Below are 15,853 nucleotides of genomic sequence, written 5' to 3'. Positions count from 1 at the left end.
TAATTTAATATTAATTTAATATTTCTTAATTTTTTTATTAAAAATATTTTTTATAAATTATATTATTTAAAAACTTATAACCATATTAATTACATTTAAACCCAATTTCTTATTTAAATATATAATATTAACAATTATTTATAATTAAATTTTATATTTAAATTTTTTAAAATAAACTTAAATTATTAAAAAGCTTTATCCTTAATTTGATAATAATAATAAAATTTATTATTTTTTTAAAGTTATTTATATTAATATTATATTCAGTTTTATTTAAAAAGTTATATAATTTATTAATTAATGGATAATTAAAATACATATATAAATATTGTAATTTTATTTTTATAAAATAAGTAACGTTTTTAAATTAAAACCATAAATATTCTTATTTCTTTTCAATATTAACCGTTATACCATTCTTAAATATTAATTAATTAATAATATTATTAAGGTATATTTTTAATTAATTTATATTGTTAAATAATAATAAAAATATTAACCATTTTTAATTATAAATATATAAATAGCTTTTATATTTAATATAATCCTTTAAAAATATTTTTTATATATTAATTTAAAATAAAAATAATATTAAATTTGAAACTATTTAAAAAGAAAAAAGTAATAATATAATAATAAAATACTTAATTAAATAAGTAAACAGCAGTTATATATAAGTTATTATTTTTATTAAATTTTAATATTAAATTAGTTAATTTACTTTCTTTATATTTAAGTTCTAAATTTAAGTTTTTAAATCTTTTGTAATTTGTTAAAAATATTATATAATTCTTTTTAAAAAAGCCCTACTTAACCTTTTATTTTTTTAACTTTTTTTCAATTATATTTTAAATAATTTATAATAAATAATAATAATAATAATAATAATAATAATAATAATAATAATAATAATAATAATAATAATAATAATAATAATAATAATAATAATAATAATAATAATATTTCTAATTAATATAATAAATTTATTTATTTATTTATTATTATTATTATTTATTATAAATTATTTTATTCCTTTTATAAGTTTTAATAAATATTTAAAATTTATTTACTAAATTTTTAAATTATATTAATAACTTAAGAAAATATACTACAATTAAGGTACAGTTTAATAAGCTTAATATACTGCCGTAATAAATTGTTACTCCTTTTTAAAATTAAAACCTAATACTTTTTAATATAATAATAATTTATTAAAAAAAATTTAAAATATTTTTATATTAATTTTTCCTTTATTTTACTTTTTTATTTTAATATTAAAAAAGGTAATAAATATTTAATTATAATAATATTAAATTTTCTTTTATTTACTATTAAAATTAAAATATATTATAAAAAAATAAATAATTATTTTTTCGGTAAAAATAATAAAAAATATAATATAAAATAAAAATTATTATATTTTAATTATATAATAAATATTAAAAGAAATTATTTTTAAAAATATTATAAAGTTTTTTTATATAATTATTTTTATCATTTTATTAATTATTTATTTATATAAGTAATAAAGTTATTTAAAAAAAAATAAAGTTTTTAATAAAGTAATTTCCTTTTTTTTAATTAACGTCTTGTAAAACTGTTAATATTATATATAAATTACCTAATAACAGTTTAAAAAATTTAAAAACATTTCTTAAAATTAATAAGTTAAATTATGCTCTTTATATTAAATTATCATTATATATAAAATTATATCTTTAATTATATTTTTATTAAATTATATATATTAGATTATTAAGGTAAATATTACTAGAAGTAACTTAAGGAAGTGCAGTAATTCCTTACGGGAAAAAAAAGAAAGAAAAGGAGGTAATTAGTACTTAAAAGTTTAGTTAATTATTTTATTAAGGGAGAAAGGGGGGAGGGGAGGAGGTAAAGGAAAGGCTAAGCGCTTAATAAAGAAAGGACTAAGTTATAAGCTTTTATAGTTAAATGGGCAGTAAAATATAAAATATTAATATAATTTATTACTTTAATTAAATAACCCTTTTTTTACTTGTAATATATATTATTAACTTTATAAATAATAATATAATCCTTTTTTACTTTTAATAACTTATTATTAAATATTATTTTATATATATTAACGTTTAAAAATTAAAAATTATTAATTATTATTATAATATAATATAAATACGTATAAACATTTATACATTTAAGTAAATTAATTTTTATTTAATATTATATATTAATACGCTTTATATTAATATATTAAATTACTTTTATTTAATTACTTTTAATTTATTTAAATTTTATATAAATAAATTATATAATAATATAAAGTTAATTAATATTTTTACGTAATTAATATTATATTATTTTATATAAATACTTTATTATATTAAAGTAATTTAAAATATTAATTATAATAGTTTTAATATATTTATAAAATTTATTATTATAAATCCTTAAAATTAATTTTAATATTTATTTATTATTTCTTTAAATATTTAAATATATAATATATTTATATTAATAATTTTTAAATTTATTAATTAATATTAATAAATATGTATATAATAAAAAATAAAAAATAATAAAAGTAATTAATAATAAAGTAAAATTAATATATTATTAATATTTAAAAAAAAGTAAATTAAAAAAGGATAAAGGAAAACTTATCCTTGTATAATTTAAGGTACATAAGTACTTTTTTCTATTAGGTACGTACTGCAACGAGGTACGTACTTGTGTCACGTAACCATTATATATGGAAAATTAACTTTTTTTAAAAAAAATATTATTATTAAACATATTATTAAATTAAATACGTAAATATTTTTTATTTAATTTTTTTATATTAAAAAAATTAATATTTTATTATAAAAACATAATAATAAATATATTAAAAAAATGTTTTTTTATAATATATATAAAATTATAATGTATTAATTTTTTAATATATAATAAATATATATGTTTTAAAAATGTAAAAATAATTATATTTAATGGTTAAAATTTATATAAAAAATAAATATATATATAAAAACATATAATATTATTATTATAATAATATTTTTAAAATTATAAAAAAATTATAAAAAAGAAAATCTTTTATTATTAAAAAAAAGTTTATAATAATAAAAATTAATTATATAATTAAATTATAATAATTTTATTATTAAAAAATACATTTAATAAAACATTTTTTCTTTTATAATGCATTTAATAAAAACACTTAAAACGTTACGCACGGCCGAATTACCTAATTCGGACAAGCTGGGTTAATATAATATCCCGAACAAATTCGGGCACGAGCAATATTTTAAATAAGTTCGGGCAAAACATAAAGATGCGGGGCTAGCGGGGTTAAAAGGCGTTACTATTAAAAATAATATTTTACGATAAGCAAGCGCTGCCCTGGTACTGTATTTGGAACTCTTCAACAGCGGTACGTTTACCAGGTTGTTCCTTCCATCAGTGCCATTGGTCGTAACCTTGTGACTCAAATCAATCTTTCTTTGAATCTTTTACCTTCTGAAGTCGCGGCCCGCAATATTAATTTCCGCTTTGCGCGTGGAAAACTTTCGGCTTCCCTTACAACAATAAGGCATTATGGCCGAAGCCGGTTCCGTGGATGTCAGAAAGGTCGTAGTTGGTGGACCGAAGCCTTCAAAGAAGGACAAGAAGAGCAAAGGAGCCGCCGAAGATGCTATCTCTGGTCCTCTCGAAATGACGCCACCCCCCGATTTCCTCAAGACACGTCTCGAATTATTTGATCGTCTCAAGAAAAAGTATGACGAAGACATTGCCAAGCGACCGCGAGAGCAAATTACAATTACCCTACCCGATGGCTCTATTAAGATAGGGACGAGCTGGGAGACAACCCCCGGTGAGATTGCGAAGGGTGTGTCGAATAGCTTGTACAAACGCTCTGTCGTTGCTAGAATAAACGGAGAAAAACTGTGGGACTTGGAGAGGCCCTTGGAACAAAGCTGTAAACTCGAACTGTTAACTTTCGACGATCCTAAGGGAAAGGAAGTGTTCTGGCACAGCTCAGCTCATATCCTCGGTGAAGCATGCGAAAGGAGATTCGGCTGCTCCCTCTGTATCGGACCCCCGATTGACGATGGTTTTTACTATGAGATGGCTCTACCAGGTGGAGCTGCTGTCCAGACAAGCGACTGGGCACCACTGGAGCGTATTGTTGGAGACATCGTCAAAGAGCGACAGCGATTCGAACGTCTCGAGATGACTAAGGACGAGCTTCTCGAAATGTTCAGCTACAACAAATATAAGCAACACATCATATCCACCAAGATTCCCGATGGCACCTCTACCACAGTATACCGCAATGGCCCCTTGATTGACCTTTGTCGCGGGCCTCATGTACCTGATACGGGCCGTATAGAGGCTTTCTCCATCATGAAGAACTCGGCATCATACTTCTTAGGTTCCCAGGAGAATGACTCGCTCCAGCGTATTTATGGCGTTTCTTTCCCGGACAAGAAGAAGATGGCGGAACATAAAAAATTCTTGGAGGAGGCAGCCAAGCGAGATCACCGTAAACTCGGTAAAGAGCAAGAACTTTTTATGTTTCACGAGCTCTCCCCTGGCTCGGCCTTCTTCTTGCCTCATGGCACGAGGATCTATAATACCCTCCTAGCATATCTTCGTGACCAGTATCACAAACGTGATTACCAAGAAGGTCTGTATAGTTCCAATACTAGTCCCTCTATATTTAGCTAACTCTCCATTTCAGTTATTACTCCCAATATTTTCAACTCGGAGCTTTGGAAGATGAGCGGACACTGGGATTATTACCAGGATGATATGTTTGTCATAGATTTGGATAAGGAGAAATGGGGCCTGAAACCCATGAACTGCCCAGCCCATTTCCTCATGTTTGCTCATAGTCCTAAGGTATACAGCCAGTTGCCCTTGCGTCTTGCTGACTTCGGTGTCCTGCATCGAAATGAGGCCAGCGGTGCCCTATCTGGTCTTACTCGCGTCCGTCGTTTCCAGCAAGACGATTCCCATATATTTTGCCGTCTTGACCAAGTTACGAGCGAAATTACCGACTTGTTCGATTTCCTATCCGAAATGTATGGCCTTCTGGGATTTACCTTCAAGCTTCAACTATCCACGCGCCCTGAAAAGTTCATGGGCCAAATTGAAACTTGGGACAAGGCAGAGAGCATGCTTAAGGAGGCCCTTGATGGGTTTGCTGCCGGTCCCAATGGTGTTTCATGGACTCTTAATGAGGGGGACGGCGCCTTCTATGGACCTAAGGTAGTTTTTCCTTGCAAAAATATCCGGGTACAGCTTCACTAACGCTGATTTAGATCGATATCAAGATCTTAGACTGTTTGAACCGAGTTTGTCTACCCCTTACCCTACTTTGTGGCTAGACCGTGATATAGGCAATCGCGTTTACTTTACGCTTCGACTGCATGTGTGTCTACTTTACAACACCGAACTGACATTATTTTTAAGGAGTGGCAATGTGCTACCATTCAACTTGACTTCATGGGCCCCGAGAGTACTGCTTCCTGCCCTTTAGTGGTTTAACATGTTCGCCGCTAACACATGGTAGATTTTGGTCTCGAATACGTCACGGCTGAGACGCACGCTGCGAAACCTAAGCAGGAAGAACCTACCGCGAGAGCCAAAGCAAGCGAAGTCCAGCCAGTCAGTGCTGCTGCTGCGGATGCGGGCACAGAGGGGGCTGGGGCGAAACGAGAACGGGTAATCAAACCGTTGAGTCCCGGTTGCGCACGCCCGGTGATTATTCATCGCGCCATGGCCGGGTCTATAGAGAGATTCATGGGTAAGAAGATCTGAGAAGCATGAAGGTGATTGGACTGCTGATGTTAAACTATTTAGGCATTCTCATCGAGCACTTTGCAGGCAAGTGGCCTTTCTGGCTGAGCCCGCGTCAAGTGATGGTCATTCCAGTTGGAATGGGATTCGTGTCATATGCACAGGAAGTTAGGGATATCCTCAAGAAGGAGAAGATATACGTCGATATCGATACTAGTGGAAACACGCTCCCCAAAAAGGTGCGAAGCGCACAGCTAGCACAGTATAACTTCATATTCGGTAAGCTTTCCTTTTTTTTAAAAAAAAAAATTCCACAATCGTTCTTAGGATCGCATGCCTTAGGTGTCTCTCATCTAGGTCTATCAGAGTGCTGATGTGGTCGACAAAATTTAGTGGTTGGAGACGAGGAAATGAAAGGCCGACAAGTAAATGTGCGTTATCGGGACGACACATCGACCCAGGACCGGGGTAAGCCTGTGTCTCTGGATGAGGTGGTCACGAAGTTACGGGGACTACGGGCCGACCGAGGCACATACAATCCATTCCCGCCCGAGAAACATGCAGATAAGACAGCAGCGTGAGTTGAGGCTGGGATGACAAAGAAGAAGCTAATAGGGCCATGCTGAGTTGTTTGACCAGGGATCGTACGGGGTGGTAACGATAAAATAGAATCATAAAGTTGTGATATGAAAAGGTGACATGTGCCTACGATTCTATGTACCTCCTAACTTCTTTTGACGCTAATAGCCTATGAAATCTTGTAAACTAACTTCTCAGCTCTGACTTTGCCCTCTTGATGCTCCTTTAAGCCGGCCAATATGCTATCAAGGCCACCCCGCTCTCTCACTTTGTTGGGCTTGATTTTACCCTTAGAGAGCAACTCTGGGAGCATGGCCAGGTACTTCTCCCACAATGCCTTATCCTGCGGAGTCGGCTCTCCACAGTTGTCGAATGAGTCGTACTTTATAGGACGCCCAAATACTGTATACACGATAGTGCTCTCCAGTTTAACTTTCTCGTTTTCGATCTTTTCCCTGATCTTGTCGACAGCGAGGGTGGTAACGATGTGGCCGCCTTTCGTTGGAGACAGAGTCTTTGAAACTGCCTCTACCGTGCTAGGCTGGCTGATGCAATCGAGAACGAGCTCGAGTCCGTTGTGAGTGAGCTTTCGAACCTCTTCGGTCCAATTCGGGTCCTTATAGTTAATGACAGCATCAGCACCCAGCGACTTCAGCAACTCGTGATTCTGAGAGGACCCGGTAGCAATGACAAAGGCGCCGGCTAGTTTGCCTAGTTGGATGGCGTACTGGCCGACGCTTGACGTACCCCCGTTGACGAGGAAAGGGAAGACATTTTTAGCTGGGTTGCTCGGCTCCGGCAGCTTCAACCTCTGGAATAGAGCTTGCACGGCGGTTGCAAAAGCTAGGGGGATCGCGGCGGCATCTTGGTAGGAAATATTGTCTGGGATTAGATATACCAAGCTCGCCTCTGTAGCGACGTATTCTGCAAAGGCCCCTCGAGTTGGGTTGGTGGAGGATCCGAATACGAAGCCGGCAACACGCTGTCCTTCTCTCCAGTGGGAACCGTTGCTGTCATGAACTGTGCCGGCGAAATCGCATCCTAAAATTCGGCCGGGGGGCACGGACAGCATACTCTTCCAGTCCGTAGGATTTTGAGCAACGTAGTGGGTTTTGACTATGATTTCTCCTCCGCCAGGTTTTGGGACATCTACGTCCTGAACCTGCGCTGTCTTTCCTTCGACAGTGACTAGGGCTTTCATTTTAGATGCCATTGTTACCTTTTATTAACCGATAGGAACTGTTAGTACCTAAGTTAACTTTACTGTGGGATACGATGGATATGCATATATTGCTTCAGACGGTATGTGGGAAAAGAAGAAAAAAAACAGGCGGAAAGAAAAGGAGTGTGCGTGAGACCGCCTTGTTCGACATGTTTCGATATACATGCTTTAGACTTTAGTAGCTCATACGGTTATGAACCTACCTACCTAACCCAACCTAACGTTCGATGTAATAGATTGACAATCATTACGTACCTCCGTCCACGTACCGTCCTCAAATTCTAACTTTCCTATTGACGTAAATACATAATACAGCAGTAGAGCAGCAACCCCTGATCCACCTTATAATGAGGTAACTAACTCGGTATCAACGGCTCTAAATTCTACCTAACCTGAACTACGGCAATGGATGCCTTTACTTGCTATGCCAGGTAAATATGATTCCCTTGTTCCGAATGATTTATAAGCTTAGGACCTGGGCGCTATCTACATTTTCTTATAGCTAATGAATATCGTAAGGACATACACGAACCACGGTTGATACAAGGCCGGTTAGTATTATTTAACCTATAGGGGACACTCTGCAGTGCTAATAATGTGCAAAAGCTGGTCGTTTTACCTTTTTACGAAACGATCGACGAATTGATGCAAGATCTCAACAACTGGGCTAAAGGCCATGGCATTGCCTTCGTTAAAACACGATCTAACACGATCTAACAACTATATTGTTGTCACGGACATCGCCTGCAATAGGTCTAACTGCAAGTCAAGCCATAATTTGACTCTGATTTTATACTTTCTGTCCTCGAAACAGAATTTGCACTAAGATTCAAGACCTCGAACTTGTAACCAGTCCAATTGGGTAAAGTATTGATGGTTGTCAATCAGGTACCTATAAATGGGCACTGCTTCTCGTCTATTCAAGTGCCTGGCGGCGAGAGCCAGACAAAATCAACTCTTCAAACAAAATATAAACACTACCTGTCGATAGCTTGCACAACGCCGACTTAGCCTAGCTCGAAGTAACACCATTGGGAGCTAACAAAATGTCCTGGCACGACTTCCCTGCGGAGATCCGACTTACAGTCCTAGAAATTTTATTGCAGGACGGCTGCAGCCTGGCTGGTTACGCCACCGTGTCGCAAGAATGGCAGACCATCATCGAACGCCATAACTTCGCTCGAATCAAGCTGACGCCGTCACGTCTAGCCGACTTTGGTCCCGTTACTCACCGTAATAGAGGCCTAGTTGGGCTATATCTGGCTTTGTCTGGAACTCCAAAAATACGATTGCTCTCAGTGTGCGCCTAAAGATATGGAGGGCATGAATATGGAGGACAGTATTCTAATTTCCAAAGCTCTCGAGGATCTATTCTCGACTCTCAGTCAATGTGACCCAGAAGGCAACTTGCTGCTCGATATCAGCGTTCATTCCTCCAGTGACTCAGAGCATTGGTTCAAATATCTGACCTTTGGACCTGATATACTTTCTGACGAGTGTGGCCTAAATCGACGCGAGGAGCTGCCGATGCTACTCAAATCTGATGACCAACGGCATGGTTGGATTGCTGGCAGTCGAGCTTCTGCGCCGAGTCGGCTTGCATGTACAAAATTTTCGACGAAGTTATGGGCGAAGGACCGTTCGACGATGACGAGCTGGAGTTCCAATGGTTGGACCAGCTGCCATTAATCCCATCAATCACAGGTGTGCTTTTACGGCAACAAACCCGTCGACGATGGAAGCCGAAATCGTTACTACACATGTTCGGCCGCTTTCCCAGACTACGGGAGATTTACTACGAGCCTTGGAGGGAATGGGGCGATGGTATTTAACAGAGGTGGACAGATTCGGGTAGGACTTACGGAATCTATTCGAGCTTCTTTCCCGTGGGCTCGCTACCTTATTGTTGATCTAGAACCATTACATACTAATGATTATGATCTTAAATTTAGCTTTCCGGTCGCTTTTTGAATCCCTTACTTCTAACAAGCTACAAAAGCTAATCATCTTTGAGAATTTCAACCAAGGATACTCAAGCGTTATGCAGTGCAAGCCTATTAGAAAGCCGAACTCTCAGATCAGCCAAACGATCGCCATAGCTAGCCTCAGGCTTGAGTATCTCTCGGCTTCGTTTATGGCGGATGCGAGTCATTTCTTCCATGCTTGCCAACCATCCTGGGAGTGGCCTAATTTGACTTCGCTTGCGCTGACCTCACAGCTCTTGACGCCTGATGGAAGCCCGAGCGAAGTCGCCAATATGCTCCAAGCAGCAGCGGCGGCGGCCATGAAGATGCCAAGACTCGAAATAATGGAGATATGGAACGGACGAGAGGGATTGGCGATGCTCTTTAGATATCAGTCACCCAGGGGCAGGGCGTCTGTGATAACTTGGAGAGGAACACTGGAAATCGTCTTGCCACCTCCTGCGATTCGGGCATGGCAAAGCGTTACCGTTAAGCGTGGTGGCGACAGATGCATCATTGAGATGGAATTGCTGGATCCTAACACTATTTAGTGTCACGGCGATTCAATCCATCATTTGAAACTTTCAAATCAGGTAATTCGGCCTGTGTCGTTACGGCAGCTTCGTATGGAGCAAAGCATTTGCAAAGGACTGTGCAAAGGAGTGCTTAACTAGCACTAGTATGCAGTAGCGCATTGCTAGGTAGTTAGCCCTGACGTATCAAAATCCAACATTTAGATACATCTCCACTAAATCAATATGAGGCTATTCTGTACTGACTTTTCAATGAGTGTGATTCGAATACTGGTATTTTCATTAAAGCTACCTACCTAGGTAGCTATTGTGTTAAATATCGTGAGGCTAGTACATTATTTAATCGTATTTGTCTTATATCACGCGTTCTAACATTCCTTAGTATCACAAAGCACTGCATTCCATTCTTGATATTTATCGTGATAGCCAAGTCACTTAGACGTAATACGTCTTGAAGGTTCTAGATTAGCAAGCAAAGGCCAGGGAATTTCTCATACAAAAAACCCCTAGTAACTAGCTAATTGTAAAATATGTATGGGGCAATGGAGCCGCTAACTCTTACCATCCTTTTGGAGATGTACACGAGACGACCAGGAGTTGTAGTGCAGTCGGCTTGAGAGCTTGACGTATGGAGTATGGACTCATCAGGGAACTTATGGGCCCCCTCAAGAGTAGCAAATGCTCACCATCGCATCATAACAAACTAGTAGCCTCAACTTCTATCCATCTAATGCTGTCCAACGTTGTCTAGCATAATATTACTCTTACGACGCTAACACCACGGGCCTTAGGACGTAGATACCTACCTCGTAAGTCCCCTGATTCTTCTTCTTCTTCTTCTCCTTTTTCTTTGATTTTTATCCTGTATTTTACATCAACGATGGCAGAGAACTCCGCATCGGCATTGTAAATAGTAATTTGCCTAGTCTAGGTAAGAAGAATTTGCTAGGCATGTGGGACTTAGAGTTCATAGCCTAGGCTGGTAGAATGGTATCCATAGATACCCGTCGAAAAAAAAAACCATGAATCCTGATTACGATGTATGATATAAATCCGAAAGCCGTGGTGTCCGGGTTAGGCCCATTTAGTAGTTGACCGTAGATGTATCGAGACGTCATCCTTTTTTCACTCATCGTCCTTGACCAAGATGTATTATATACCTTATATATATATAGGTATTCTAACCCTCACCTAGTAGACGGACCACGTACCTACATGCCTACATACCTACATACCTACGTTTGAAGTGGTAGCAAATCGCCTTTACTGCTAGACTAGCATCGTTTAGTGTATCCTCGCTAGACATCCATCACCTAATATTATTTATACTTCCCTGTCAATATTCGAGTGGTCGATAGTCGCATTTACATAACTTGAAAATGGCACCAAATAAGACCCTCGTTTTCAAGAAGATTCCTACAGGGTTTCCGGTTCCAGGAGAACACCTTGCTGTTGAGGACCGACCTCTCGACCTTGAGGCCGCACCTCCAAAAGGTGGCCTAATCGTCGAAATACTTTATGCCTCCTTCGATCCATATCTACGCGGTAAGATGCGTGACGCTAGCGTCAAGTCATACACGCCGGCTTTCGAGATGAACGGCCCCTTCACGAACAGTACTATCTCTCGTGTTCTGAAGTCGGGCACATCAGATTTCAACCAGGGAGACATAATTTCTGCGTATACTCCTATTGCCGAGTATGCCATAATCCCAGACCCATCCGCCGCCCAAGCGCGCAAGATCAATAACCCATACAATCTGGACCTTGGTATGTTTCTGGGTCCCTTAGGCATGCCTGGATTAACGGCCTACTCCAGTCTTCACAAGATTGGAAAACCGAAGAAAGGGGAGACAATATTTATTAGTTCGGCCGCGGGCGCTGTTGGACAGGTTGTGGCTCAGATCGCGAAGAATGCAGGACTCAAGACTATTGGCTCGGTCGGCTCTGATGAGAAGCTAAGTTATATCATGAATGAGCTTGACTTTGACGGTGGTTTCAACTACAAGAAGGAGAGCCCGTTTGATGCGCTCAAGCGCCTCGCACCCAATGGAATCGATATTTACTACGAGAATGTCGGTGGAGAGCATCTCGATGCCGCCTTAGAGAATATGAATACCCACGGGCGTATTCCAGTCTGCGGAATGGTGCCGTCTTCCCTCCCTATCCTTTCGGGTAGTCCAAGCCTGTGCTAACGAACATTTAGATTTCGGGGTATAACTCACCACCTGACCAGAGATATGGCGTCAAGAACCTCATGCAACTCGTCGTGGAGCGCATAACTATGCAAGGGTTTCTTGTCTTCGACCCTGAATTCGGACCTGCATACTTTGAAGAGCACCAGAAACAAGTACAAAAATGGATTGCAGAGGGATCTTTCAAGGCCAAGCTTCACGTTACCGAGGGCATTGACAATGCTGCTGAAGGCTTCGTGGGAATGCTTAAAGGCGATAACTTTGGCAAGGCTGTCTTGAAAATTAGGGATTAGTCAATGTCGACCCCAGCGTCCGTACCTCGAGGTATGGTTTGTCGGCTAGAAAGGTAGCTCGCATATCCATGGGGGTTTAATGAGTTTATCCACTGCAACATTAGTAGATTAGGACTCAGCTGTCAATCAAGACTAATACAAAGAACATGATACCTGGCTACTTCTGGCCTGATGGGTGCAAACCAGGATAGAAGCTGTCCTAATTAAAAAAGTAGTTTATAGGAGAATGCTATGAAATGCATTTTGAGTTCAAGAGGTAGGGACACGAGGGAGGGAGGGACAGAAGGGAGACACAAAGGGTTAAGGCATGGCGAATTACTCCAGTCTATTGCATTTGGCTCGTGAACGGGCTTCTATAAACTAGTAAAACCAGTATCTTCCGGAGCTTCATGCTTCATGATCAGGTCTCTGTTAATCTGATTCAATTCTCTACCCCTGAGCGTACAACTTTGTGACTGGGTAGTCACATGTAAATCCATCTCACCAACTTATACCTGTACGTGCTTTACGCCTTAAAATCGGAAAATCGTGTTTATTATATTCATAGGCGCTTAGCCCTGGAACTCTTGAAGCTTGCTCTCTTCCCATCGTCCGGGGATGAGAGCAAGGGGTACGATACCGGACACGTGGATCTCAGGGCCGAAGATCTTGGCCTTCAGACCAAGTTCTTGTGTCGCAGCCTTCATATTCTTGAGGCCTTCCTGGTAGTTAGGCCCGGCACGACGAACCCAAATCTGTACATTGTGCTCGTTCAATTGCTTGGAATATTCTCGCAGGGCCCGGATAACACCCTTGAAAGTAGACGCCACATTTGTGAAGTTGGCAATACCACCACCGATGAATAGAACCTTGCCCTTAGGGTCCATGGGAGCACGAAGCATCAAATCTAACACAGTGCGAGCGTAGTAGTAGGTCTGAGATTCAGTGGGGGCGCCAGAGTATTCTCCGTAGTTGGCTAGGTCGTCAGCAAAGCCAGCAGACGCGATAGCATCAGCGTAGACGACGGAAGCACCACCACCGGCGACCAAAGTCCAGATGCGGCCGTTGGGGTTTAAGACAGTGAGCTTTAAGGAGGCACCAGTTTTGGCGTCAAGTTCGGCAATGTAGGCTTCCTCCTTGGAGAGTTCACGGCCGAAAGGCGCGGGGAACTCTATCGGGGGGCCAGCATCAACACTGACCTTGTCACCGGCGCTAGAGACAGCGGTAATGCCCAAGTTTGTAGGCGACCGCGCGATAGCCCATTTCACACCACACTCAAAGTCGGCGGTTTGATCTAGCTTGGCAGCTAGATCGAGGAAATGAACTTCAGCTGACGTGCCATCGGAGTTAGGGATGACAACTAGCGGGTTGATCTCGAGGTAGGTGAACTGGCAGTCAACATATACCGCGTATAGGCGGGTAATGAAGTCAACCAAGACATTGTGGACACCCTGGGGTACCTTCTTCAATAGGGTGTTGGCGATCTCCTCGTTAGAAGGGTATTGTGAAAGGTCGACAGGAATGAGTAGCTTCTCGGCTTTAGCATCAACGTCACCAACATCGACACCACCTTCGTGGGTGAAGAGAATCCAGTCTCCCTATTAATAAACAAGTCAGTAATTTCTCAATGCTGATTGGATAATGATAATATTGGTCTCGAAGAGATAACAGGTGTGGACAAGGCTGGTATGTGTTGGTAATGGTATGGCTGTGATGAGTGGACGAAGGAGGAAAGTGGATGCAACGGAAGCGCATATGGTTTAGCCTTCCGTTCGCCCGTACACACCGGTTCACTCCTTGATTCCCAATCAAATAAGAGCATGGCAGCGTCCATTTGGGGCACATAATTCCATAAGTGATAAAAAAAAAAAACAAAAAAACGCAACCTCTCCGGGACTTCCTGGGTACCGTTCGCATCTCTCCTTCCTTTACTCTTTTATTTCAACCTCCTCATTCTGGGGTTTCCAAGCATTTTTGCAGCCACACACTGGTTGACCGCTATTGACGGAAATGATTCGCCCGAGGAAGAGAGCGTCGGGAATAAAACAAAGCTCGACAACAGCAGGGCAAAAATGGTTAAATGGAGAGTACCGCGCACTTACATCTCGAACTGAGTTTATGTTGATGTAGTACTCAGTGCCATCCGGGTGAGGTACGAAGGGCTCAACGAGGAACTGGCGCAGAACACCCTCGGTATGTTCAACCTTCTGTACCTTACCGGCGCGTTGAGCAATCCACTCCTTGGCCTCAGGCCAGGTCTTGTTAAGGGCCAGAAGGCCACTCTTGCCTCGCCTCTTGATCAGCTGGTCGGGCTTTGCGACGAACTTGGCGCCGCTGTGAAGCAACCACGGGTACGTGATCTCAGCCTGGTTCAACACTGCGTTGACGTCAGCGTCCTCGGGGAAGTAGAGTGAAGCTAGCTTCGGCGGCGGGTTATGCGTCGTAGGCTTAGGGAGAGGACTCGGCTTGATGACAGGAGCACGGGTGAGGTGGTAGTTGAGAATGGCCTTGCCGTCGGCCTCGTAGATTGCCTTCGCGGACATGTTTGCAAGAGAAACGAAATTATACGGAAGAGAGGTATGTGCTCAATTACACTCTTGTTCTATTGCCAAGATCGTTTCTAGACGGGGTAATCAGTATTTACGTTTTCGATATTTTGGGGTTTAACCACGAGTGTGGAAAGGGAAAGATTGCGTATTTGGACTCGTAGAGAGTTCGAAGTTGGGGAATAAAGGTGCGTGCAACCCAGAATCTGGTGCAGGTGGACAGGCCCGCGGAATGAGGGGATTGGCAAGGCCTTTTTTTTTTTTTTTTTTTTTTTTTTTCTTTTCTTTCTCTTCTTACCTAGTCGCAGGTGAATATCTCTCAATCCAGTGGGTTGGAGGCTACACAATATGACCAAGAGGATTGTGGTGAAGGTTGTGGTAAAGTTTTGACTGCAAAAGCAATAATGTTGAAGTCTGCAACAGCAACAGCAGCAACAACAACAAGAAATTGGACGATTTGAATATTGGTCCTCTCGAAAAGACTAATGAAGGTGCGGTACGATATGGTGCGGTGCGAAGCTCCCCGCCAACGCAGGTCCAGTCCCGTCCCTTTTTTTTCTTTGCCCGGTACAAGGTACTGCTGGCTGGTCTGTGCCCAACTAAATACAGTGGATCCAGCCACTTGGTGGGTGCGAGTGGATACCCGCATTGGGTTTTTTGGAGGGGCACTAGACCAGTACTGGCACTAGACGATAGCTTAGGGGGGGGAGCCAGAAGGCATCACGCCAAAACTATTGGGGCGATCCCGGCAGCCTCGTCAG

The 15,853-nt window shown here is 39.8% G+C and overlaps 5 protein-coding genes across 5 annotated transcripts; 3 read left to right on the top strand and 2 right to left on the bottom strand.

The window, feature by feature from the left end:
* Positions 1–3,576: 3,576 nt before the first annotated feature.
* Positions 3,577–6,365, top strand: F4812DRAFT_455941 (threonyl-tRNA synthetase; the record flags this gene model as incomplete). Its single annotated transcript, XM_047936901.1, has 7 exons — positions 3,577–4,669; positions 4,724–5,253; positions 5,307–5,339; positions 5,458–5,503; positions 5,558–5,791; positions 5,848–6,063; positions 6,178–6,365. The coding sequence occupies 7 exons, from the start codon at positions 3,577–3,579 to the stop codon at positions 6,363–6,365; spliced, it is 2,340 nt and encodes a 779-aa protein (XP_047794157.1).
* On the bottom strand, positions 6,366–7,839 carry F4812DRAFT_195941 (GroES-like protein). Its single transcript, XM_047930172.1, has one exon. It carries the CDS (start codon positions 7,574–7,576, stop codon positions 6,533–6,535), a length of 1,044 nt encoding a protein of 347 aa, XP_047794156.1. The 5' UTR covers positions 7,577–7,839; the 3' UTR covers positions 6,366–6,532.
* Positions 7,840–8,631: 792 nt separating this feature from the next.
* On the top strand, positions 8,632–10,223 carry F4812DRAFT_449719 (uncharacterized protein; the record flags this gene model as incomplete). Its single annotated transcript, XM_047936006.1, has 5 exons — positions 8,632–8,818; positions 8,898–9,176; positions 9,209–9,409; positions 9,538–10,031; positions 10,101–10,223. 5 exons carry the CDS (start codon positions 8,632–8,634, stop codon positions 10,221–10,223), a joined length of 1,284 nt encoding a protein of 427 aa, XP_047794155.1.
* Positions 10,224–11,461: 1,238 nt separating this feature from the next.
* Positions 11,462–12,567, top strand: F4812DRAFT_467765 (NAD(P)-binding protein; the record flags this gene model as incomplete). The annotated part of the gene is made up of 2 exons (XM_047938700.1): positions 11,462–12,226; positions 12,286–12,567. 2 exons carry the CDS (start codon positions 11,462–11,464, stop codon positions 12,565–12,567), a joined length of 1,047 nt encoding a protein of 348 aa, XP_047794154.1.
* Positions 12,568–12,730: 163 nt separating this feature from the next.
* Positions 12,731–15,445, bottom strand: F4812DRAFT_195544 (uncharacterized protein). The gene is made up of 3 exons (XM_047930170.1): positions 15,391–15,445; positions 14,649–15,166; positions 12,731–14,144 (listed from the first exon to the last, which is right to left on the bottom strand). Exons 2-3 carry the CDS (start codon positions 15,087–15,089, stop codon positions 13,119–13,121), a joined length of 1,467 nt encoding a protein of 488 aa, XP_047794153.1. The 5' UTR covers positions 15,090–15,166; positions 15,391–15,445; the 3' UTR covers positions 12,731–13,118.
* Positions 15,446–15,853: the final 408 nt, after the last annotated feature.

The sequence above is a fragment of the Daldinia caldariorum genome (assembly GCF_022478825.1).
Source record: "Daldinia caldariorum strain CBS 122874 unplaced genomic scaffold F4812scaffold_2, whole genome shotgun sequence".
NCBI lineage: Eukaryota > Fungi > Ascomycota > Sordariomycetes > Xylariales > Hypoxylaceae > Daldinia > Daldinia caldariorum.
This window is presented reverse-complemented; position numbering and strand designations above follow the sequence as displayed.